Raw genomic sequence first — 27,594 nt, 5'->3', positions numbered from 1 at the left:
ACAGAGACAGAGAGAGAGAATCCCAAGCAGGCTCCACACTGTCAGCACAGAGCCTGACACAGGACTCGATCTCACACCTGTGAGATCACGACCTGAGCCAAAATCGAGAGTTGGATGCTTAACCGACTGAGCCACCCAAGCGCCCCAAGAATTTAAAGTTTTAAATATAATCCTACTCACACCACCACCACTTCTAGAACTATTAGTAAGTTGAACCGTATGAAATTTCCTTTATTACAGATGAAAAATGATCAATTATAGGCAATTTCATATGGTCCAATGTAAATACATTCAAAATTCCGTTAGATCTTAGGGAGCGATAACAAGAAAAGATATATAGTCAGGGTCTAGTGTGGGAGACAATATCGGTTTCTCAGTTGAAAAAATCAAACTAAGTAATTCACCAGTTAAATAATTATGTAGGATGTCTACGCAGTTTATAGCAAAAAGCAGAGAGAGACCTTTGACCTGCAGCAGACCATAACCTCCAGAAAGCGAATCGGATCTTAGTTTAGACTTTGAAATACGGCTGAGATTTGAATGAGCGCAGAGAAGAGCCAAGCAAATTTATTTAGGAAGGGTTGCTACAAACGAATGCAGGAGAAGTCAACCCCTTTGTGTCCTGGAATATATTTTTCTAATGTTGTGGTCCATTCCTTTCATTTTAAATACTCTCTTCCATTTACACAATAATTGCATTTAAAGGCACTCTCTTGTATTTAAAGTGTGCAATTATTTACACAATAATTGCATTTAAAGGCAGTTTAAGTAGCCGTGAATATGCCACATGGTGTATGCCTTGTAGGCTCTAGTCCTTCCACTTCCCCCTCCAAGAGTAGCTCACTGTTGTTTTCTTTTTACATCTAGCACGTAGGCCCTCAATAAAAAGACTTTGAATATTGAATGATTTCATGCCTTTATTTTATTGTATATCACTGCAAACCGATTTAAGTGATCATTGATCAATCTGGGGGGAAAAAAGCTTGTTAATCACAGGCAATGGGTCTAGGTAAGTGAGACTATAAGTGCACATATAACGTATGTTCAAAGAGACAGAAAATACAAGCAGAGCTTTATCATAGAAAGAGCAAGGCTGTCCAGCTGAATCACCACTGTTCAGTCAATCAACCTTCAATAAGAGTACCATGGATCATTGAAATCTGTTGGTAATTCCCCAAACTGATTTTATGGGATAGCCTCATCTTCTTCCCCATCAGATCTTCTTATCAGAACTGACATATTGCTAAATTAACTGGTGGAAGACAGGAAACAAGGGTCCAGAAGATAATGCATTAGTTGGATAATCAGCTTCTGAAAACTTGCAAAAGGACTGAGTCTCTCTCCTGAGTGTCTCATGAAATCCCTAAGGGTTGCAGGAATCCTGCCCATATGCAGATGCTGTCATTCCTCTTTGCTGCTGGTGAAATACAATTACTGGAGGCCACAGCTGTGGAAAAAGCCATAGCATCAGAAAAGAAAATGACTTTGGGAGACTTATTTGAAGGAGGAAATCCTTAAGGGATTGCCTTGCACCAGAGCTAAGATGATCATACCGCCCAGTCATGGTTTACATGTATTATCCTCGCATTAATGGACCCCGTTTTGTTCTCAGAAGTGCCCCGTGCGCAATAAGTTACATGGTTCTCCCAGCTTGAGCTTTGGAATGATCCTTTCTCTTTCTTTTCCCCTTCCTCTAAATACTAGGAAAGGTATCAGATAAATTCTCACCGAGGTATTAGTCATTGTGTAGGTTAATATAGTTGTAACAAATAAAATCTGTTTTTACTTAGCTACTGCTACAGCTAAACCAGTGCGATTGCCCCCGCCTTTAACTGGCCCTGGGAATCAAGCCTATTGAACCTGGACTTGACTTCAGAATTCTACCCATCTTGAAGCTCCAAGCAGACACTACCGATCCATCCAAGTTGGAATGTGAGATAGCCTCTGTGTCACCATAATTTACTGAGCTCCAAACGCTGGGAAAGTTTTAATGTATGCAGTGTGATACTCCAAAATAATGCATCGAAAATGATGGAATTTCGGGGCACCTGGGTGGCTCAGTCAGTTAAGCATCCAACTTCCGCTCAGGTTCATGAGTTCAAGCCCCCACGTCAGGCTCTGTGCCGACAGCTCCGAGCCTGGAGCCTGCTTCAGATTCTGTGTCTCCTTCTCTCTCTATGCCCCTCCCTGGCTTGTTCTCTCTCTCTCTCTCTCTCTCTCTCTCTCTCTCTCTCTCTCAAAAATAGATGAATATTTAAAAAAAATAAATAAAAGGATGGAATTTCAAAATATTGAAGGAACAAAATGGGAGAGAAAAAGTAGCTGGTGGAAAGTGAATAATAGAGCCCTCTGTAGTACCTCTTGAATCTTACCTCAGATAGATCTTGCCTGATGTTCCCCGTTCTCATAGGACCAATCCTTCTTATAAGACAAATACAACCATCATTGTTAGACTGAATCATAGGGATTTCCATTAAGTGAGCTAAGCGATCATAAATGTTATCCTTTTATATCTAGCAGACACTAAGTGAAACGCTTTTATGTTGTTTTTATAATAAATAAATATCCGCTTTCTCTAGAAGGCAAGTAGGATCCCAAGTAACAAAGCTAGACTTAGAATCTAAACATCTGAGTCAGATTCCAGATTTCCCTTTTACTGTGTGATCTTAGGCCAGTGACATAACTTCCCTGATTCAGATGTCCTGGGGTTGGTATGACGTTTATATGCAAAAAGGTTTGTGTAAGTTCTTGGCACACAAAGTTGACCCTCAATCTGTATTAGTTGATTCCAAATAAACAATCTTTCCACAAGGGAAAAAATTATTTAAATAGAATTTTAAAACTAACCTGAGGTAGTATCCATGGTCCCCCTGTTACGTTGAATTTCTGTTGGGTGTTCTTCTACTTTGAAAGCATTACACTCAATGTCACATTTCCGCAGTAGCTGGACATTTTCAATCCTCACTTCACTTCCTGGACTGAAGATTTGCTCCTTGGGCTATAGTGGAATCAAGCCTCTTGTATAGGATCCATGTGGCAAAAGAATTGTTGGGGAGAAATCGACACCCCAAGTTCCGTCTCTTTTTATGTCATGTTAATTAAACCCACACTAAACCTAGACTAACCCAAGGCTACAGACTGAAAACATTTCAGGTTCCCAAAGGTAGAGCTTGATCTTCATAGGATATCTGATCATCTCTTTGAAGCTTCAAGAGCATTCTTTGCCATGACAGGCCTCCTTGAAGCTGACTTTAATTTGTTGTCAACAGTAGCATAGAAACCTCCAAAGAATTGGCGGAATGGATGTCCCTGGCAACTTCATCTTACTCTGTAAAATACACTTTCATCTAAGCTCATCTCAGGTTGATGACATGTAATTAACGAAAGCAATTCAATTAATGTGTGCAGGCGCAGACTTACAAATTGGGAGGCTTTTTCAGAATCTGATCTATATCTCCAAAGACACTTTTATTGGTCAGGATTGTCTTGCTCTGGGCCAAAAGCCCCAGTAGTATTTCCAGGAAGTGCATGACAGAGAACAGCTATAATATGCTGTGCTTCTAGAAGCTGATTTCTTACAGGAAGGAAGGGCTTTAAAAATGTAAATATGCAAATAAGATTCAAAACAAAATCAGCATAATTGGGTGTGCTCACCTTTCTGCAGAAGGAAGATACTAGGCTTTTTGCCCTGGAGTGTACAGCACTCACAGCTTTATAAATACTCTCTTCTCATCATGCAGCCTGGCAATGGTCTCCAGACCCAGCTCTTTAGACCAGAATGGTCTAAATTTGTCACATGGCCTAGGTGTCCTGTTTTATCACCATTCTGCAGGAGTAATCAGAGGCATTGAAGAAATAAGGAGGTTTTTAAGAAAATAAATGCAGAATTGTGCTACTAAAAGTGATATTTGAAGAAAGCTTTAGAATTTCATAGTTCTAAAAAGAATTCCTTAGAGCAAAGGGAGACAGGAATCTAGGATGCCAGAAGGAGCACAGGTGATGTGCCCCAGTGGGTGGGGCAGGGAGAGGAGAGGTGGAACCTGCACACAGACAGTGGGAGGAGAGACACGTGGGGAAATCAAGATCTGGAGTGAGAGTTAAACATAACCGTGAACGCTGTCTGTTTAAGCGGGGACATCCGTGAGCTGTGATATCATTGAGGTCACTGGGAAGAAGAGCTTGGAGACAAAGTAGCAGAAGACGTCCATGCATTCAGATTCAGCCAGTTCCATCTACAGAGCCAGCCACAAAATTCCCTCGGGGAGTCATTTCACTAAACACCTAAGGAAACTTCTGAGTACATTGACATCTCCGAGGCCATAGTTGCACTGAGGCCAGAATGCAGATAATGAGGGCCCTGGTGGCACTAATTTCCTCTGCCTTCAGCAAAAACATGTCATTGGAAAATGTCAGTTCAGTAATCCTATGTGGGAGACTCTGTTCAAAACTATCAATTATGGCTTATTTTGCAGTTTGAAGGTGATTCAGCTTCCTATTCCAAAATCAGTGTGTTTGAAGACTTCTATTCAGGACTCCACACCACCTCTCTCTGCCCTCCGGCAATGGTCCCACAGTGCTTAAGATTCCAACATGCTAGTCTTACTCTGTCCTCTTCCGCTAGGTTCCTTGAGCATCCTTTCTGCTATGTGTGAAGAACTCCTGGAAGGATCTTGCAATGCCTTTTCTTTTCTCTCTTTTTTTTCGAGCAAAAAGTAGGACTCTGAAACCCTAAAATAGCTTAGAACATTTTGTGGAGTTGGGGATGATGCTATGCGATGGGAACCAGGGAGGTGATTTTTTTTTCCCGATCCTTGCAATTTCCCCCAAACCTGTACATTACGTATTAAATAATCTGTCTACAAAAATGCAAGGGATCTAAAGTTTTAAAAAATATCTAATCTGTCATTCAAAATGTTTTTTCCTTTCTATGTTTGGGTGTTTAAAAGACCCGTCGCGGGGCGCCTGGGTGGCGCAGTCGGTTGAGCGTCCGACTTCAGCCAGGTCACGATCTCGCGGTCCGTGAGTTCGAGCCCCGCGTCAGGCTCTGGGCTGATGGCTCGGAGCCTGGAGCCTGTTTCCGATTCTGTGTCTCCCTCTCTCTGTGCCCCTACCCCGTTCATGCTCTGTCTCTCTCTGTCCGAAAAATAAATAAAAACGTTAAAAAAAAAAAAATTTTTTTTTTTTAAAATAAAAGACCCGTCACCCTTCCGCCCTACCACTCAAGCCTTAAGGCTTGCTCTCTTTTCCTGTCAGTCTCCCATCTAAGCCATCCTCTTGATTTTGGAGTCTGGAGTAGATACTGCATTCGCCATCGGCCCTAACAGCTTCCACCTTTCCTGTATCTTATCAGGTTTGCCCTTCTGATTGAAGTGCCCACGGTCACTTCTGGCGGTGTCAGAGCAGGAAGGAAGGATATGACTCAGATAAATTGGAACAGCCCTCTGAGGAGGCCTTTTGGTTCATGAATCCCAGACAAGGAGCCCCCCACTTGGGTGTTTGTAGTTAGGAGGCCTTTTGAAAGTTAGACCCACCCTGAAAGATGCACATAAGGGCTCATACTCTACAGGAGGGAGAGCATCCAAGAAGTGGGTGTCTCCCTTAGCAAATTACATGGCCATCAGCTTACATATTAAAAGGTAGATGCTTCCAATAGCTTCTTTCAAATAGGAGAAGAGTCAAGAAATGACAGTTTTCCCTTTCTTATAATTGCCAAAGGCCAAAGGCATGCAACAACTGTCAAGGAACACATGGCCACTGAATCCACTGTCTCTTTGACTAATGGCAAATTTTGCACGATCCACGCTTTGCAAACCTACACAAAATAATCCAAAATGAATGGTAAACCTTGATGCGTATCTTATATTTTCCGACATACTTGTTTTTCTTGTATTTTGCTTTTCCTAACATTAAAAATCATATTCCCCTCACAGATCATATCACCATTACAGCATTATACTGCTTCTAAATAGCAATTAAATAGCAATCAGCTGTCCTCTATTTATATGTCTCGTTTTATTCGGTTTAAAACATTGCTGACCATTCATAAATTATACTATATTTGCATTTCCTGAGTATATCTGTTTCTGTAACTCTTGCGTTTTATACTTGAGACTCAAACTCGGTTATCACTTTCATGCAGAAAAAGCTCTGATCAACTTTCAAAGCATTCTTCAGCCAGCTGACATCTGTGTGATGTGGCAAAAGGAAACAAGAATGGTTTGATATTTCCGAATTGTCTTCTGTGCTCTTATCCCATTCTGTGACTTCATTGAGATACAGTGTGGTTTCCAGGATGCAAGTAATTGCGTGGCCCAAGAAAAGCAGGAAGATGTCCGAAACTGTTCCTGAGGCTCTGTGTCGTTTGTTTCTTGCCGCATTAGGATGCACTGTGGCCAAGGTCAATACACAGGGTCTCTGAATTCCACACGCGGGGACACGAATTTCAGATAAGAGAGCCTTTTTGTTCAAGAAAAAGCTCCATTTTATACTCAGGTAGTTTCATCCATGCGTGACACTTAGCAGAGACGGATGTTCCATAAATCAGTATATTCCATGTTTATTTATCAGAAGCAAGTTTAGGTAGGCCAGGTACCCATTGCTAAAAGCCTTACATAGGTAAGGACTGTCCTGCTATGAAAACACAGTGTATCTGGAGGCCAGTCCTTAGTATATTTATGGCAACGTTGCCTTCTTTCTTATCTGGAGGTAATCCCTCCCGCCCCCTCCACCGTAAAGACAGAGAACGAGTTGCAGATCCCTTGCTTACCATTTTCTTCCCAGCCTTCCCAACCAACTATGCCTCTGATCTGGTTCTTTCTAGGCACTTTCCTCCTCTGTAATGGAGGATTGTTTTGTTCCCGGACGTTAAAAAGCTCCCTTATTTTCCGATACTTTCAAAATAATTGTCGACCAAGAAGAAGAGGCTGTCAAGCAACCAGAAGCATTTATTTGGGGCCTTAGACACAGAGTGGACTGAAATTAAGAGAGCACTCTGAATTGCAAGAGGGGCGTACGGGCTTATTAAAGACAAAAGGCACCAGATTGCATAACTTGTTTTGAAGGAATTATGATTGGTGCTGACAAAGCCAAACTGACTGAGGCAGGATTGGCCATGTAGCCAGCAGGTATTTCATTATCTCTATTTCAGTCCAAAGTAGAGGATGTATTTCAGGAGGTTGTACAATTGCGATTGACAAAAGTTGGACGTTCAAAAAGTTGGACGTTCACGGTGTTCCCAGAATTGAAACAGGAGACGGGCATCGGCCTACTTGGTACTCCGTGTCCTCCCCACCCTACTTTGAAATGACACCGTTAGCAATGTTTACTTCACTTTGGAATTTTCTTCCACGTAATCAATTACGAGACTTCCGAATTGTAGCAGGTGTCAATGGAATCCATGCAAGAATGCAGCACACCTAACCAGACAGTCATCATATTACAAAATGTATCCAACGAACAGGAAAACATCCTTTGGAAACATTTTCTTATTTTGTCATAGGACACTAAACAGACATGAACTCAGGCAGCCAGCCACTAGAATCATCATTAAAAGGAAAATGTTATCTTATCATTTAATTAAACCTTCAGTAACGGAAGACTGAACCAATTGAGTTTTTTATGCTAGTATTTTTGTTTCTTTCACAGAAGCTTTACGTCCAGTCTGTATATTGTTTCTTCCTGGGATTTCAGTGTGCTTGAAATAACATTATGGTTTCCCTGTGAAATAATGGAAAGGCATTATTTCCCAGAGTGGAAAACAAAAAAATTACAGAATTCTCAGAAAGTGTGCTAAAACACAGATTAAATAACATGAAATTACATGTGTAAATTTACACAAAATTTTCTGACCTTGTGTGTGTGTGTGTGTGTGTGTGTGTGTGTGTTAAACGCTCCTAAGCCAGTGACTAAACATTCCAAAAATATAATGAAACACTTCTGTGGAATCTTAGAGTGCTTCAAGACATTACAGAATGTGTGGCCAAGCTCAGCACTGGATTTCTTGTCAGTGAAAAAGCAAAACGTTTCTTTCTCTTCACTTTTCTCGCTACTTGCTCTGCTGTTCTTTGAGTACAACCAGCAAACTCCTGCCTTGAGCCTTTGTTTTTGCCGATGTTCTCTGCCTGGGATGCTCTTCCCCCAGAAGGATATGTGGCTGGCGCCTCATTTCATTCAGATCTCGGCCCACTGTCACCCTCAGAGGGGCCTGCCAGAAAATACTTTCCAAACTAGCGTCCCTTACTTCTTGATCCCTTTGTCTGGCTTTATTTATCCTCACAGTAGTTTTCATTGTGTCCCTGCATTTCTTTCTCTGTCTATAAAATTTATTTGATTACGGTCTGCCCTTCCCCAACAGAATGAGAACAAGACTGTGTCTGTTTTGTCTTTATTCTTGTCTTGTTCACCACCGAATGCCCAGTTAGTTAAGCAGCTCCTAGTGAAAACGGCAAGTGTTCTCCTTCTGTGTTCTTTGCAGCATTATTTACAACAGCCAAGATATGGAAACGACGTAAGTGTCCATCAGTGGATGGACGGATGGGTAAAGAAGATGCTGTGTATATACACACTGGAATACTCCTTAGCTGTAGAAAAGGATGAAATCTTGCCGTTCACAACATGGACAGACCTCCATGAGAGTATGATGCTAAGTGACTAAATCAGACGGAGAGAGACAAATACTAATGTAATGTCACATTTCAGATCACTGTACTATACCCTTCACGTAAATAGCAAACAGAGAGAGATGGAGAGATGTAAATGTTGAAGGATCTACGCCCATACCCCAGGGGAGCTTAACAAATATGATATTATGCCATCACCTCCTGAACCCCCATGTCTATATACTTCTAATTGCCTTTCCCATGGGATAAAAGCATCTTGTGAGGAACAAATTATATTTAAATTACAAAACAAGATGAAAAAAAAAAATACCTCCAAGCCAGCAGGTGTTCAACAAGTAGTTGCTGAATGAATGAGTGAGCGAATGGACACTTGCTGTGGATGGCATTGTCCTTCTCTTTGAGACGGCAGTCGGAGTTAGCATCCGGTATAGTCCAATTCATGCTTTACGGTTTTATGAGTAAGGTCTTCACCAGCGTAGAATCCAAGTGAAGAGTTTCATTTTAGAAGAATCTTAAAACGGAACAAATATCCCATATCTTTACAAATTAAAGGGAAGATAAGCCACGACAAAATACCACTATGAACCTAGTAGAAAGTCCAAAATGAATTTGAAGCGAATCTGACAACACTGGGTACTGATCAGGATACGTGGCAACGTGGACTCTCATACCTTGCTGGTGGGAATGGAAAGTGGCAAATCCACTGTGGAAACCAGTTTATCAGTTTCTTACGAAGCGACCACACCACCTATCCATCTCTCCCAAGCAAAAGAAAACCTTAAAATGTGACAAACCAGTAGACCTATGTTTGTAGCAGCCTTATTTGTATTTACCAAAAACTAGAACCAACCCAAATGTTCTTCAGTGGGTAAATGTGTGTGTGTGCATGTGTGTGTTTAATCTGAATGTGGGGCGCCTGGGGGGCTCAGTTGGTTAAGCATCTGACTATGGCTCAGGTCATGATCTCAAGGTTCGTGAGTTCAAGCCCCGTGTTGAGCTCCGTGCTGACAGCTCAGAGCCTGGAGCCTCTTCCGATTCTGTGTCTCCCTCTCTCTCTGCCCCTCCCCCACTCGCACCTCTGTCTCTCCCTCTCTCTCAAAAGTAAACAAACATTAAAAAAAATTTAAAAACGAATAGAAATCTGCATGCATCCATACAATGGAACACCACTCCATAATAAAAGAAGTGCTGAACACACAACGACATGGATGAATCCCAAACACATTAATTATGCCAAGTGAAAGGAACGGGTCACAAAAGGCTACATGCTAAATGATTCCACAGACATGACATTCTAGAAAAGGCAACATTTTAGGGATAGAAATCACATCAGTGGCTGCCAGGGGCCAGGACTTAGGAGGCATTCGACTAAAAGGAGCAAAAGGGAATTTGGGGAGAGTGAAGGAGTTGAACAGTTGTTCTACATCTTGATTGGGATGGTGGTTACACAGTTATGTGTGTTTTTTAAAACTCAGAGAACTTTACACACAAAAAAAGGGCGAATCCTTTTTTATTTTTATTTTTTTAAAAATTTTGTAATGTTTATTTGTTTGAGAGAGAGAGACAGAGACAGAGTGTAAGCAGGGGAGGGGCAGAGAGAGAGGGAGACACAGAATCTGGAGCCAGTTCCAGGCTCTGAGCTCGCAGCACAGAGCCTGATACGGGGCTCAAACTCACAAGCCAGAGGACCATGACCTGAGGCACAGTCGGACACGTAACCGACTGAGCCACCCAGGCGCCCCCCAAAAGGGTGAATCTTATAGGACCGTGATATCTCTATGAAGAAAATGTTATCTGCAGTAGAGATGCCATTGATTATACTGCGGAGCACATAGGTGACAGCATCTCTGAGTAGCTACCTTCGTCCTAATCAGCTGTTTGCCATCTCTCACTTACTGTGCAAATCTGATTGACCTACTCACATTAAAGTCTTCTTGTGCAAGAAACATTTAATTAGGTTTCTTAGAGAGAGTCTAGAACAGCAGTGGGAGCCTGGAGATTCTTCTCTACATGATGCCCATGGCTCTTCCAATGGGCTTCCCTTGCTCCCTTTATTTTATAGGTCTTGCTTTTTCTTTCTTTCATAAAAATTGTATGTCACATTTGAAAGAATGATTTCTTTGGACAGTGTTTTTCATACTGTGACATGCTATTTTAAAAATGGTATTTGTTTGAAACCCTTGAGTAAGCAGAGGGCCAGGGGTGCTGGGCCTGGAATGTCCACCCCAGGCGCTGTCCAGCCTGCAGACAGCTGAAAGCATTGATGTCCTACTATTCCAGCACTCTTAAATTCTCTGAGTCTACTTGTTTGGAGGGGTTGATAAATCTGTGTTTTGAAGAAAGATGAGTCTTTTTTTATGTTGACATTATTCAGTTAATTTTAAGGAGACTTCCATCATAAATCACCACTCATGCATTAGGCAAATACAGCATTTTGCGTGTAAAAATTTCCTCCTTAAAAGGTTTGGTGCTGCTTTACATCTTTACACTTAAAATTACCAGAAAATGAAATTTGATAATATTTTGATAGTATAGGACTACAAAATGCAGATCTTGCTCAAATTTATAATTCTTTGTTACCTTCCGGGGCACCTGGGTGGCTCAGTGGGTTGAGTGTCCGACTTTGGCTCAGGTCATGATCTCATGGCTCGTGAGTTTGAGCCCTGCGTTGGGCTCTGTGCTGCCAGCACAGAACCTGGAGCCTTCTTTGGATTCTGTGTCTCTGTCTTTCTCTGCAATTCCCCTGCCCACTCTCTCTCTCTCAAAATAAATAAACATTAAAAAAATTAAAAATTCTTCATTACCTTTGCATAAAACCTTGAGAGAAATAAAAGCCTTGCAGAAATATAAATATCATTACGTGCCTAGATATAACTTTTAAATTTTCTTCCTATTGAATAAATCACTCACAAGTAATCTTTCTGAAACACAGCCATTGGAAAAGAAAAGTATAAATCTCTATTACACCAAATACCAAAAAAAATTTGGTGCCAAAAAACAAACAGGTGCGCAGGACCAACTGTATGTCAAGAAATACGTGTGGAAGATAAATTGAATAAGATACTCCTACACCCGTATCATAAAAGGAAGGAAAAGACACGCACACACATTCCAAAACTCTGAGATAGGAATATTGCTTTCATTATAGAGATCTCACCAGAAGAGAGAAATACTTGCTATGGGAAGGGGAGCCTGGATGCAATTAGTTCTTAATGAAGCCTGGATTCAATTAGTTCTTGACGGTCGGGAAAGAACATTGTTAAAAAAAATTCAAGGGGCAGATGAAAAGATATGAGGGAAACCATGTGCATCATCAAGACTGTGCTCTTTAGTAAACGAGTATCTTAAACATCGGAGCTGCATGAAATGATTCCTGAAATGATTAACAGGTAGGAGCTGAGTTAGGTTCTGTCTTGGATGCTAGGCCATAGTTTGGCAACAAGCCCATACAATTTTGGGCTCACTGTCAGCAAATAGTTTCCTTCTTTACTATGTCTCAGGGCCTAGCCCAGCGTCTGATAGGTCTGATAGATGGTAAAACGCTAATATATCCTGGCTCAATTAATCAATTGAGGTTTAAGGTCTTGGAATAGAATTAACGTAACATCAGCAATTTACTGACGGAAACCTTTTTGTGAACACCTCAAATAACCAGATGCTGGGCACATTTACTATTCCTAATGTCTATTAAAAATCCCTCATTGTGAGTGGCAACGTTTACTTCATCCTGTGGATGGCAAAACTGAGTCTCAATGAGGATAAGTGACTTGCCTTGGGCCGCACAGTTAACTGGTGGAAAGATTGGAAACTGCAACCAGGTCTGTCTCAAAAGCTTACATTCTTACCCTTCGTTGTGGTTTCAGTGAGCTGGGTAGATTTGAGAAGCAGAGGGTGAGGGAGTGAGGGGGATAGAAGAAGCAGACAATTACAACATGAATTGTTAGGACCCCAGCCTCCCCTACCTGCCCTTCTCAAGTATCATTCCCACCCCCCTTTACGCTCTGTCAATTCGCCATGTTGAATTTCTCCATACTACCCACCACAACTTGTAACTAATGTGTATTTCAGTGCTCCATTATTTACTATTTGGCTCCCATGCCATATTTTAAGTTCCATAAATATGGAGGTCAATTCTGGGTAATTCACTATTGGATTACTCAGAGACTAGATTAGTCCATGCTATGCAGTCACATGTGAAGAGAATTAAAGAAAAAATGATTAGCAGAACATGAGACAAGAAACAGACAAAGAAGTAAATGCCAGATGGCATAGATGTTCCAAGCCAGGGCAGCTAGGAGAATTGTTCTGCCATCAACTGCAAACAGGAGAGTTAGGGAGTCAGGTTTCTTGTAGGGACTGGAATTGGGAAAGGCGGGGGTTTGGGTTTAGACACCAAGAGTTTTATGGTGACAGCAGGAGATCTAAGAATAATAACTAACAGAAAAGTGAGAAGCCAAGCTCCAGAGAAAGGTCAAAGCTTAAGCTGTGGACCATTGTGTCATCCCTGTGGGTGGTAATTAATGCCCCAAGAGTTAGTGAGCTCTCCGAGGAAAATGACTGAAGAAGGAGGAAAGAGCAACACCCTGAGGTCAGAACTAGAGGGACTATTCCAAGTGAGGTTATCAGAGGAGGAAATGCTATTCAGAAAAAGAGACCTTTCTTCCCCACCCCCTCACGCCTCCCCCAGCATCCCCAGACCGCTCAGAAGTATCTTTCAAACTCTGGTCAGGTGCACAGTCTCCTGCCAGGCCTTCCCCAGAGAGAAGCTCCCACTCCTCCAGGGTGATACCTGCCCTGGATGGCCATTGATCAAAGCGCCCGCTTTCTTTATCACAGTCCTGTGAATGCTTATCCTCCCCTATTATAGTTTAATTTCCAAAAGGGCACAGACCATTTTTGCTCATTATGATATTCCAAGTGTCAACCATCTAAAGAGTTCAATGAACCTTTGCTGGCCGAATGTTAATAGAAAGAGATTAGAGACCTAGGAGGGAAACAAGAATGATGTATCATATAGAATGACTAATGAAAAATTGGCAAATATGCAAAGATCCAGAAAAAATGTTCCAATAGAAAACATTGCCTAATTCGTACTTGGGGCATTTGAGTGGCTCAGTCGGGTTAAGCATCCAACTTCGGCTCAGGTCATGGTCTCACAGTTCGTGGGTTCAAACCCCACGTCGGGCTCTGTGCTGACAGCTCAGAGCCTGGAGTCTGCTTCAGATTCTGTATCTCCTTCTCTTTCTGCCCACCACCCACCACTTTCTGTCTCTCAATAATGAATAAACATTAAAAAAAATTAAATTGTACTGCATTCTTTTAACAATAACTGTGATGTATCAGTTGCCAACTCTGTGAAGAGATTAGCCCTCAACAAACATTTTCTTATTTGAACCTTGGAATGACCTTCAGAAGGGGCTCTAGTTGTCCTCACGTAATAGATGAAACTCAGTCCCACAGCAGTTAGATGGCTTGTCCAAGTTTGCTCAGTAAGATGGCACACAATTCCAGTTCTGTGCCTAGACCTCTGGGAATAACCAACCATAAGCTACTGCTTTCTCCAATCTAAATTACTTTTGGAAAAAAATTAATAAATAAATAAATAACTGGAGGCATTGGGTAGCCATGTGTGGGTTACTAAGAGTTTATTTCTCCCTCCTCCTTCCATATCAAAACTCAGTTTCTGTAACTTGGATCTCTCTCTATATATAAAGAAATAAGTGTAAAAATAATGCAGAAGGATCATTCTTCATTGTTGAGGACACTCAGGCAATTTTAAGAGAAAACGTGCCGTTATTATTTCAAGGTTGTGAACACACAGCACATTCATTAGTAGATCTTCTTCTGAAATAAGTACATCGGCAACTTAAAATAGCAGATTAAATAAATGAGCCATGGAGGAACCTGATGAGTTTTTCTCTTTCCCCCCTCAACAAGTGACTCTCTCAGCAGGGAGATTATATTCAGAAAGCTTCAAAATTATTCCATTTTCAAGTACATATTTTTCCTTCTGGCATTCCTCTGTCTCTCATGGTTTGACTAAACCATTAAACCCAAATCTAGCTCTTCACAGGTTAAAATTGCCTAACCTATGATGCTAAGTGGTTTATTGGAGGCTGAATTTTTATTCTGTTTATTTGGCTCTTGATATATTTGGGGGAGAAGGAGGCAGGGAGAGGGAAAACAGGAGGAGGAGGGAAGAGTTACATGCTGTTCAATACAGAAGAGGCCTTCAGATCGCATGAGTTAATTGTTTACAAAAACTGAGGCTGGGAGCTAGTGGGTGATTTGACCACACAGACAGGGGGCTCAGAAGTGAGATTTGAACCTCCTTACCACCCAGATGAGGTCACTGAAAGAGAGGTGAATAAATGTATAGACCAGGATTCAGTAGAGTAAGAACAAGAAAGTACGTAATTTTACCAACTTGCAGTAGAGCACTGACTAATGAGGACTTTGGGGTCAGAGAGCCTGGCTCAAATCCTAGTTCTCTAGCTAGGCAAATTATTGACCCCTCTAAGCCGAGGAAGAGAGAAAATATGTGTTTTATTATAGCTAATGTTTATTGGGAATTTGCTATGGGCCAAGTACTGTTTTAAGCACATTACATATATGGCCTCTTAAATCCTACCTTGTATGTCTAGTGGTTTAATTCAGATAATATATATTAGGGCCTTACCCCAGGGCATTCTCAATGAATATAGAATTATTTTGTCAATAATTCAATACGATAGATGTTAATTATGTCTATTAACGAAATAGGTGGGGAAACTTTGTTTTAATCATTAACATTATCAGGTGAGCTATTTCTTTATGAATAAAATTCAGATTTTAAGTTTATATAGTGAACGAGTACTCTCATTAAACAAAGCTCTCTTCAAAATATTTCTTTGAATGCATTGAAAGATTTAGGTTTCATTTTAAATCTCACTTCTTTCTTCTGCCATTTTCTCTACCATAGAGAAGACACTCAGTGTCCAAGGGATATGGAATAACCAAAGGGGAAGTCTTTCTAGCATTTTCCACTGAGTAAGCAGGTCCAAAGAGCTGTTGACTTTCTTCACTCCAGGGATAGGACAGAATAAGGTCTTTGCATATTTTCAGTTATTATTTATTTTAAAAATAGGTACAAACACCCTTAAAGTAGAAGACTTGACAGATTGATCTTTCTGGGCTCATTTTTCTGTTGGAGAAGTTAAATGCAGGAGAAATCTAACAGGTTAGCCAGCTCTCGTCAACATCTGCCCCATCATGAGACAGCATCTATCACAGCCGTGGGGATCTCGCAGTGGAAAGCGTCAGGCTGATGCCTTTGGATGTTTCCATCTCTGCCTCTCAGTGTTTCACCAGGAAACCATGCCAATCCAGCCACCACCTTTCTGAGAGACTCAAGTGATTTGTGTCTGATCTCTGTCCTCTTCCTAAGGCTGACCTTGGACAAGAATAAGTAACAGTTGCTTTCTTTTCTTGACCTATGTTGTTGCAACCCTAACGCCTTGTGCTCTGAATATCCAGAAAGTAGAAGAGGTCCAGTGGCTGCTTTTTTGAGGAGTGAGCTTTGAAATGGCTTCGAAGTGATGGTAGTCAGAGCACTTATTAAACTGCACTGCGAAGTATTATTAACTGGTATGTTCATTTGATGCTTCCGTTTTTAAATCTCTAACATTGTTATGGTGCGGAGTGAACAAAGTCTCTGATTTACTGATGGGTGTTCCACATTTTAAAGAGCACAGGCAAGGAGCAGTAGAAGCTGACAATAGGGATTTCTTTCAGCGTTAACACAAATAGATGTAAAAGTAGGCTTTCCTTTGAAAAATTAAAATACTCTGTTGTATGAAAGGAGAGAAGGTTACACTCCCCTTGACAAGGATGGAAGAGGCCCTCGGGCCTGACAACACGCATATGGTTAAGGCATTGCCACCTACTTCATGGCATCTAACCAACGTTTTTCCTCTTGCACTGTTGGTGGGAATGCAAATTGGTGCAGCCGCTCTGGAAAGCAGTGTGGAGGTTCCTCAGAAAATTAAAAATAGACCTACCCTATGACCCAGCAATAGCACTGCTAGGAATTTACCCAAGGGACACAGGAGTACTGATGCATAGGGGCACTTGTACCCCAATGTTTATAGCAGCACCCTCAACAATAGCCAAATTATGGAAAGAGCCTAAATGTCCATCAACTGATGAATGGATAAAGAAATTGTGGTTTATATAGACAATGGAGTACTACGTGGCAATGAGAAAGAATGAAATATGGCCCTTTGTAGCAACGTGGGTGGAACTGGAGAGTGTGATGCTAAGTGAAATAAGCCATACAGAGAAAGACAGATACCGTATGTTTTCACTCTTTTGTGGATCCTGAGAAACTTAACAGAAATGCATGGGGGAGGGGAAGGAAAAAAAAAAAAAAAAGAGGTTAGAGTGGGAGAGAGCCAAAGCATAAGAGACTCTTAAAAACTGAGAACAAACCGAGGGTTGATGGGGGGTGGGAGGGAGGGGAGGGCGGGTGATGGGTATTGAGGAGGGCACCTTTTGGGATGAGCCCTGGGAGTTGTATGGAAACCAATTTGATAATAAATTTCATATATTGAAAAAAAAAAAAGAAAAATTAAAATACTGATAATACAGGCCAAGTGGATTAATTTAACTGTTATAATTTACATCATAAAATGTTTCTTCTCCTTGAAGAAAAATGTCACCTGAGAGTTTCATTCATGGAAAAGAGCTTTAAAATGGAAGTCCATAAGAAGGTGTAGTTACATTCACACGAAAAATGGACGCACGTAACTTTTGAGAGACATACCCCAAATTAGAGTCACTCTGTATGGTTAAGGAAGGCAGCATAATTAAATGATTTCATTCACAGGCCTTGGTGTCTTTGAAACCAAATCAAAAGCCAGGAGGCTCTGAGCAACTTGGGGAAGAAACTCAAATCTTTCTGAGCCTCAAGGTCCTTCACCCTCAAAATAACAATTTCTGTGAAGATCCTTATCTTTAACTCATACCTTGTAGCATTGCAATAAGGATTAAATTAAAAGGTTAAAAAAAGAAAACTTTAGCACATTTTCTAGCACATTCTAAGCATATAAAAAATAGTAGCTGTACCTATTAATACTACAAAATGCAGAACAAAAACCACACCTTAGATTAGAACATTTGCTAAAGAGAATTTGTCTTCACAGATCTGAAATGGTTTCAATCCACTAATTTCAAAGGCATGCAATTTACGATTTCCCTTTGTAGTGCGCTTCAAATAGTAACAACGAAAAGCACGTACTGAGAGGATAACCTTCCGTCTGCGCGCCACAATGTGTGACAGCCGTCCTCTCCCCGAGTACTCGTGATCTCACCCTGTGGGTATTATTTTCCCCACCCACAGGTGTGGAAGCTGAAACTCAGAATTGAAGTCAACTGCCCGAGGTCATTCTGCCACCAATGGCTAAGCTAGGATGTCAACTCAGACCCACTCATAGAGGTGCTCTTCAGCTCTGTCCCGTGATGGAAGTAAAAGTGAATGGCAGTGAGGAGGGGCCTGGAGCAAGAGACGTTTTCTACTTTAAATAAAGTTAATCTAGATCAGTGGTTCTCAATTTGGGAGAAGGGTGGGGCTCAAAATACCCTTGTGCTCTAAAAAAAAGTGTTGGGGACCTCACAAAGCTGTTGTTTACAGGGATTTTACTTTCTGACCTTTTCCTTTTTTCAAATTACCAATTAAAGCTAAGAAAATTGGGGGGATTACTTATTTATTTATTTCAAAATGACAGGTCCTATTTTAAAATATTTTAAAGCAACAATAAACACATTAAATGTCAACATGCATCTTTTTACATGTTTTTATTTAAGTTCCAGTTAAGGTACAGTGTAATAGGACTTTCAGGTGTAGAGTATAGTGATTTAACACTTCCATACATCACCTGGTGCTCATCACAAGTTCACTGCTTAATCCCCATCATCTGCTTAACCCATCCCCCTCATCCACCTCTGCTCTGGTAACCATCTGTTTGTTATCTATAATTAAGAGTCTCTTTCTTGGTTTCTCTCTCTCTTTTTCCCCTTTACCCTTTTGTTTTGTTTCTTAAATTCCACATATGATTACATTCCACATAGGAATGAAATTATACGGTATTTGTCTTTCTCTGGCTTATTTCACTTAGCATTATACTCTCTAGCTTTATCCATGTCATTGCAAATGGCAAGGTTTCATTCTTTTTGATGATTGTATATGTGCATATATATACATATATACATAAACATACCACATCTTTATCAAAAAAAATGGCTATAATCAGCAACACAGGAATTAATATGAAATTTTATGTAAAGTTAAATTGGTTTCAAAAGAAACACCTCTTTTAGTGAAAAGAGTGATGTCATTTTACATTTTTAGCACATCTCCTTAACGTCTAACTTGGCAGAAGGCACCTAGACCCTGCCATTAGCTTCGGCACATGGCCGGTCTTGCTGTGACACGTCACATGGGCCCTGGAGGACTCCACAGAGGATTTAAGAGACTGTGAGAGTGAAATGGACAAGTAATGTCTTCCTGTTATTATGGAAATCGTTTGCGGGCCTCTCTGGAAGATTTCAGGGTTCCCTTGGTAGGCCAGCCCTCACTTTGAGGACCACAGTTCAGGTAAAATCCGTAAGAGAACTGAAAAGCTGTGTTGCTAACTTTAGTCCACAGTCATAGCCCAAGTTCATCATTCAAATACCTACTTATCCATAGTATGTCTTTTTGTGTGCTGTTCTAGAAAAGAATGATGGAAATCTGTCACCTCTAGATGATAATAAACATCGAGTGGGAAGATTTTAAAGCAAATAACATTTCTTGGTGAAAACAAGACGTGTTATGGGAAAATGTGTCAGAATTATATTTGGCTAACTCACAACTGAGACAAAAACTAATGTATTTTTATCTTTATAGCATAAGACAATCCTTTGTTATACAAATAAAATGTAATCGAAGTGCCATTCTATTTTTGTGGCATTAACCAAACTGATTAAATCTGTTATATGGCTTAAGTGAAAGTAGTAATCAAATGTTAGCAGACATGCACCCTAATAAAGTAGAGGGCACCAGGAGAGCACTGGAAATCTTATGTAAGTTGGAAAAAATCTCGTGGAATGTTTGGGCAATGTTAAGACACATTAGAAATTGAATTGTTTGGTTATTCATGAGATTGCATCTTCAAAATGTCTTGTCTCAGAAATAGAATTTTTCTTCCGTACTTTAAAATCCAAGCCCAGAAACAAGCCATTTGTAAATCATATTTGGTTTTGTTAATTCATTTATTCAAATTTGTTTTGCTTTACTGTACTGTTTCTAAGTGGAAAATGATTATCACGAGGCACTTTAATTATTCCCGATAATTTTAAAACTTGACATACTATGTTAGGTATTCTAGAAAAATTGAGCCCTATTTCACAGACACGTTAGCAAAGCTGAAGCTTAAGAATCATCATTTCAGGGCACCTGGGTGGCTCAGTCGGTTGAGCGTCCGACTTTAGCTCAGGTCATGATCTCGCGGTTTGTGGGTTCGAGCCCCGCTTCGGGCTCTGTGCTGACAGCTCAGAGCCTGGAGCCTGCTTCCAATTCTGTGTCTTCCTCTCTCTGCCCCTCCCCCACTCACGCTCTGTCTCTCTCCCCTTCAAAAATAAACATTAAAAAAATTTAAAATAAATGATAATACAAAAGAATCATCATTTCAGTAGCAATATTGCACCAAAAGGAAAAAAACAGTACATTTTTTAAGATTGAAAATATTCATAGAGTGTACAAGAGCACCAGCTCTAAAGTGAACTTTGAGCCTCAATGCCAAATGAACCATGCCCCAAAATAGTCATGGGAAGTTTCCCCATGTTGGACATCATCGAAGTTTCCAGATGTAGGACTTGATGACAGAAAAAGCATCAGTTTCAATACCATTGCATTCCTCTAAAACCAACTCCTGGTTGACTATTCTACATGTTCTAGAGGTGCTATTATCATGCAAGGTGTTTTTTTTTTTTCCAGTATCCAGATGCTCTGAGGTAAAGAAAACACAAAAAACAGGTTTTTCAGAAAAGAACCACCGGTTTAACTAGAAAACCTGACCTTGTAACACTAAGAAGGTTTTCTGGATTCCCTTAGGTTCTTCGAAGCAACAGTCTGCTAGAGTCTACAGACTACTGGTTACAGAATCAGAGGACGCCGTGCCAGATTGGTTTTGTGGAAGACAAGTCTGAAAACTGCGCTTCCGTAAGTAAACACAACTCTCAGGGTCTGGGCTGAGAAAGCAGGGAGTCTGGCAGGTGTGCTCCTGGGAAGGACGCAAGTTTCATAACTCATTAAATACAAGGTTAGGAAAGTATCATTTTGAAAATACGCCACTGGTTCATACGGACCGTTAACACAAAAACACGCAGACCTCATGTTTCTCCTCCCGTTTTTGCTCATTTCGACCGGTAAACTAACCCGATCATTTCTCTGAAAAGGAAAAACGATGTTTATATTTTCAAAAATGCCTGAGAAAGAGATTCTGAAATAGGATCGTATGATGAGAAATAAAAGACCATTCAGGGAGCTTTCTTGGATTCTTTCCAATATATTTTATAACTGCTGCTGGTTAGTATTTTCCAACACAAAAACCGTGTAAAAGTATTCTACCATTCTTACAAATTACAGTCATCATTTGAAAACCTTTCCAGCCTAGGAAATATACAGGCATGCATTTTAATATACTAGAGCTGTGCTTTCCATACAAAACCTTCGTTTTCAAGGAAGAGATGTTCTTATAGACACATAAAATTCTTAAGGCGTAGAGTAGGAGCACATATTATTGATACGAAAAATCAGTGTTATGAATTCTCCTTCCTGACGGAGATATGCTCCCTCCTGTATGTTCTACAAAGTGATATGTTTCATTGTAATTGAAATCACCTAGCTCTGTAGGACTCTTAATGACAGAGATTGGGGAAGAGTATTTCCAACGTGGAGAGAAATGTAATTCTCATGACTAAACTGTGAACTTCAGCTTTGAGCTATTCTTGGAGGTAAGTTGAATGCCAGAATTTCTGTTAAAAGGGAAAAAAAATAAAACACAAAAGAAGGAAGCTAAAAATGGGGTGAAGAAGCTTTTTATATAAAACGGGCAGCACCAGAACTGGCAGACGGAGGATGTGAAACATTTCACACCATAGAGTCTCGTAGCACAAGGAAAGCCGAGTCCATTCAACACACTTATTTCCATCTCTTTGTTTAGGCAAATGATTTTGATTCCACTGCTTTTCGGACTTTTAATCCATTATCCAGAAAACTAGTTGGTGTCTAAAAATCTTTGGGGAAAACAGAAAGGGTTACATGGCAAATAATTTGACAGTGATCCATCCTTTGCAAATTCACTTCTGAGATGAGTTAGGAAATACAGGCATTTATGGATACAGATCTCTAATCACATCGTGAAAGAGAGAGAAGTGGAACGTAAAAGCTATCCAGCTACATTCTGGAAAAAGTTGTCATCCAAGCAGCTCCTGTTTAAGAAGTCTCCCACTTAGGGCCACCTGGGTGGCTCAGACGGTTAAGTGTCCGACTTCGGCTCAGGTCATGATCTCGTAGTTCATGGGTTTGAGCTCTGCATCAGGCTTTGTGCTGGTGGTACAAAGCCTGCTTGAGACTCTCGCGCCCGCGCGCGCGCGTTCTCTCTCTCTCCTTCTCTACCATTTCCCATTTGCTCTCTCTCTCAAAATAAGTAAACTTCAAAAAAAAGAAATGCTAAATTTATAACCAGATTTAAGATTACCCTTGGCTCTCCCTAAGCGAAGAGAACTCCCCTCACACTCCGCACGAACCCCAATGGACTCAAATTTGGGCTTAAAACCATATGACTTCCTTTCCTAATTCATTGTCCCTTTATAGTGTCCGATGACATCAGTGAAGTTGAGCTGAATCATTGTTCCTTTACAGTTCTTTCTATTCTTTCCAAAAGGAGAAAAACCTAAACACAAATAAAAGGCATACTGGAAGATTTGTTTCCCCACAATGTTTATAAAAATTGTCCGTGACTCTAAACCTAAAAGAAATGTCAAAATCCCTATAGCAAAGTAGCCCTTATCTCTCAAAAGAATCGTCTACTCCTTTTTTCTTAATGTCCGAGTCCTTTCTCTCTTTCCGACTTGGCACATATTTCTAGGGAAGGAAAAAGAAACACAGTCCAGAGTTAGACATTGCTGAAGGGAGGTGACGATCTAGAGGAGAAACAGAGGTGAACTATGGAGATTCCTGACCAGAGGGGCGCCTGGGTGGCTCAGTCGGTTAAGCGGCCAACTTCAGCTCAGGTCATGATCTCTCGGTCCGTGAGTTCTAGCCCCGCGTCAGGCTCTGTGCTGACAGCTCAGAGCCTGGAGCCTGATTCAGATTCTGTGTCTCCCTCTCTCTGACCCTCCCCGTTCATGCTCTGTCTCTCCCTGTCTCAAAAATAAATAAACGTTAAAAAAAAAAAAAAAAGAGATTCCTGACCAGAAAGTGGTCAGGGAAACAGTACTTAATTGCTTTTCAAAAACAAATTCTCCATAGCAGGATGAAAGTGAAAGTTGAATTTAAAGGAAAAACGACTGTATTTTAAAATATTATCCTCATTCAAGTTTCATTTAAAAATGTAGTGTAATAAAATCACCCCAAATCGAAATCTCTTTTCCAATAATCACAACAGAATCTGAGGAGCCTGTAGCAAAGTTGGCTTATATTTTATTGCTTTGTACTCTGTTCATGGCTCTATGTTAATCATCGCTCCTTTAACTCATTTCTTCCCGATCAAAATTAACAGCCAACGCTTTCCGTTCCAATTAGATTGGCTTGGTATCCATTCTACTGAACTAAAAGTGTCTGAACATGCAGTCCTGAGGACTAAGAACTTTGTGAGCCAATGTCTTCTGAATTCAAGATGGCCACATAAAATTTTTATTGAATGACAAACTCAGGCTTGGGGAGCCATCAGGAGCCATCAGGCTTGGAGACCCATTGTGCACTTGGGTCAGTATGGCTGTTTGTTCTCAACCCTTAAGCAATGAGGGTTTTTTTTTTTTTTTTGTCATTATTTCGATAGAGAGCTACGTTCATTTCCCAGCTAAAATGAAGAGTCTAAATGAGAAGTAATTTGAGGCAGTCAGAAATACAGTAGGCGTGCCAAACACGAACAGCTTGCCCAGAAGTCTGGCTCCAGAAGTGCCCTACAAGTTACCCTCAAAAATTTTCGATAAGCTATCAAATATAAACAATATGCTTATGTTTTTCCAAAGAGACTTATCCTTTCAAATTACATAATTTCATTCTCTTTCTAATTTGCCAGTCTGGGGAAAAAAAAAAAAAAAAAACCCTTACACTAACATTAACTTTCAGGGTGTTTTTTTTTTTAACCTGATTATTTAAGAGAAGGAAATGTGGAAAAGAATAATGGAAATGGAAGCCAATTTCTAAACCCAACAGCTGAGTCATTATCTTAATAGAGGTTCTTAACATAAAGGGTAGGGATTGGACTTTTCAGGACTCCTGACTTTTTTTAATTAAAAACTAATTTAGTTGCTATCTAATCCACTATTACCCTTTGCTATTTACTCAAATTTAATTTTTTTTTATATCAGGAATCCTCTCTTGATTTAATGCTTCATTAAAATTACCTTGACAATTCACATTATTTCTATTTATATCTACTGTCAGACTCTTTCCTTACTGATCATTTTAAGACTTGGCTATCACCTTCCAAATAAATTATACCCTCTAGCATGCATTTTAATTGACGAATCACAGTATTTGAAAATGTGTTACATTCGCCTTAAGTTTTTAAATAAATTAAGTTCTTAGGCAGGCTTCAACATTCCACACATGATATTACAAAACCAAGAAGATATTTGGCAGGTGTTCGGTGGGTCTCTGATGTCAATGCAACCCAGTGGCAACAATGACAAAACGATATCTCAGATGACAGCTCTTTATTCTATATTACTTCTGCAAATATTTCTATATTGAATCTATTCTAAAACTAAACAAAAATAAGTTAAGGAAAAGACAAACACCCACTTGATACGGTGACCTACAGAAAAATCTAGACTCACATGATCAAGGAAAAATATAATTATAGATCTATGAAGGGACATTTTACATTATCTAGTCCAGATATTTACCAACTTTTCAAGCAACTTTTCATGTGTTTTTTCCTTAAAAAATCAAGTTTGGAACTTTTTAAAAAATTATTTAATTTTAGACATACAGAAAAATTGCAAAAATTCCTAGAATTCCCAGATTCCCCATATGCTAACGTTTCACTACGTTTGCTCATCCTTTCCTTTCTGTGTACGTATGCATCTGTGTGCATGTATACATATAGGATTTTTTTTCTAAAATTTTTGCGACTGAGTTGCAGACACAATGCCCCTTTATCGTTGCATACTTCAGTGCAGGGCTTAAATATTTAAAATGAGGATTGAACCCAGAGCTGCAGAAACTCTTGTTCAGGTTCCTCATTTGGTACCCACTGCACAATAATTTTCCTTAAATATCTGTGCAACAGTTTTCAAGAAGTTAAATGTTGCCCCCATAAAAGTGAAAAATCCAGTGCTGATGGAAGAAATCAGCCAGACTGAGCAAAATGAAAGCCCTGTATTTAAGTGCACCAACACTCTTCTTAGGAGGCAGCTTAAGTACTGTCAGGGTTGAGTTGCACACGTGAGGGAGCTCTCAGCTTGCGCCCGTGGTAGAATATTCCTTCCAACTTCATGCAGGACTGCTCTTCAAGAAAAGTTCTTCCGTCTTGATATATTTCTAGGAGTTTTAGTACCCCCACCTTGATTGATCCAGAAGAACTTTTTGGAGGCTTGCTTCTTAACCCAACCTTAGATAAAACAGGTAAGGCAAGGCAGTGCTAGCAAATCTGATCTGTGTGGACGCACCCTGCCCTGAGCAGTAGCTCCTGAGGCACCTTGCAAAATCCACCAGTCCCAGAGAGAACTTTGACTCTCGGTGAAATGAAAGTTCCATTAAATTTTTGCCAAGTCTCTGGAAGCCAATAACTTAGAACGCTTTATGGTGAAGCATGACACAGAGGGATGGTGGAGAAAAGTCTCCCACCAAGCAATTAGGTGGCTTAACATGCAGGAGGACACATGCAAGAAGCTGAAACCTAGAAATGTGATAAACAAAACTGAGATGGAGCTTTTGATATAACTTAAGGACTATACCTACAGTGTGTGGCGAAATAATACAGTAGTAATATGGGTGTCGACTTTAGACCCAGCCCATACATGTATCAATGCCGTGCATCTTGAAACTAAGAGGAAGTTTTTACAAGTTTATTTTCCTTGAAACTTGAGTTTGTGTTGTATCACTTATGTTGTGGGAAAAATGCTGCATACTAAAAATTAAGATTATTGACTTTCTTTATTGGCTCAAGAAATTGCAATGTATATCTAAGCATTACTAAGTAAGTGGAATGAGACTTCCAATAATTCATAGCATGAATAGGAATTAAGAGGGAAACCTAGATGGCTATTTGTAGGACTATTTAAGCTTGATACAACTGTAGACACCAATGTTTCAATGTTTACACTTCAGTAAACAATAGAAACAAAATGAAAAGCCAAGTAACAACTCTATGCATATATGTATATATGAAAGCCTCACAGTATTAATCTCAGTGCATTAAGAGTTGCCACAATTCATTATGAAAAAGTAAAATTTCCAATAGCAAAGTTGGAGAAAAGCCGAACATAAGAAATTCATTGAATAATACGATTGTTAATATAGACATGAAAAGAAGTCAACCTCTCTGATTATCAAAGAGAATCCACTATAACTATTACAGAAATTGTTTCTAATAAACTTGTTAGCATTTTTAAAAATATTTACAAAATAAAATGAAATAAAATGATAAAATAAAATAAAATAAAATAAAATAAAATAAAATAAAATAAAATAAAAAAAAAATGGTTACATCCAGTGTTGATGTAAACACAGTTAAGAAGACACTCAACAACCTACATAAGGAGTGGAAACTGACAAAGTATAATATTTCTGGAGAAAAATTTTGTAATATGTGCTATCCAAAACATTTTAAATATTCATGACTATTCATTCACTTTTAGAAGTGTTTTCTAAAGAAATAGCCGCAGTTGCATGCAGACTGATGTAAAATATGGTTGATGTGCCAAAGTAACATACCTACGGCAACACAGCAGACTGACTTAGAATGTGGGGTCTGGAGTCCGGTTGCTTCAATTTGAATACCACCTCCCTTTTTAGCTACATAATCTCTAACAAATTGTTTAGTCTGTGGCTCATATTTCTCATCTGTCAAATGGAGATGCTAATAGTATTTATCTCATGGATTGTAAGGACTAAATGCATTAACATTTCTAAAGTTCTAGAACGGTGCCTGCACAGAGTAAACATTATTAAATATTCAGTGAACTTAACAGCATATGACGGCAAAACATAGAAAGATCTCGCATACCCCATAGTACAGGAATGGTTAAATACATGTTGGGTATTTATACCATGAAGATTAATGCATTCTTTGGAAACCAGGTTTGCAAAAAATATTTCAGCACATGGAAATAAAGACTCAGTATAATTATGCATAAAAAAATAGGCTCCAAAAATTATACATAATATGTATTAAGCAGGACACGTTAGTCAATTGAATGAAGGAAAGCGAAAAATCAAGAACAAGTCCTGTTGTTTGGGCTTAATCTTCCGGATGGATGGAAGTTTCACTCACTGTGGGGGGGAAAGACTGAGGAGAGGGGAACTTCGGAAGTGGGAGGAGAAAGGATAGTGCAATGGAAAAGAATGTCTTCTATTTATCCAAGTGGAAATGTCAAGTTGGCAGTTGGGTGTTTAAGTTGGAGTTGTTGGCAAGGGCAGGTTGAGAGATAAGAGATTTGAGGGCCTTCGTGGTTATCCTCAGGGAGGTGAGAAACTCAGTCAAAGCAGAGAGGGTGTGTAAGT

General features: G+C 39.9%; 1 protein-coding gene and 1 non-coding gene across 3 annotated transcripts in view; both read left to right on the top strand.

The window, feature by feature from the left end:
* LOC122481871 (SPHK1 interactor, AKAP domain containing) overlaps positions 1–27,594 on the top strand; it is a 162,597-nt gene that overhangs the window by 40,284 nt on the left and 94,719 nt on the right. For both annotated transcript variants that reach the window (XM_043578053.1, XM_043578054.1), the window contains exon 3: positions 20,749–20,856. In XM_043578053.1, the coding sequence (XP_043433988.1) occupies positions 20,749–20,856 (108 nt within the window). The remainder of the gene's footprint in view (positions 1–20,748; positions 20,857–27,594) is intronic.
* LOC122482374 lies at positions 16,445–16,569 on the top strand. Its single transcript, XR_006297159.1, has one exon. It is a non-coding gene; the product is annotated as a U6atac minor spliceosomal RNA (small nuclear RNA).

This window comes from Prionailurus bengalensis, chromosome C1 (genome assembly GCF_016509475.1).
Source record: "Prionailurus bengalensis isolate Pbe53 chromosome C1, Fcat_Pben_1.1_paternal_pri, whole genome shotgun sequence".
In the NCBI taxonomy this organism is placed as follows: Eukaryota; Metazoa; Chordata; class Mammalia; order Carnivora; family Felidae; genus Prionailurus; species Prionailurus bengalensis.
The sequence above is the reverse complement of the archived record's forward strand: the minus strand, read 5'-3'. Positions and strand labels throughout refer to the sequence as shown.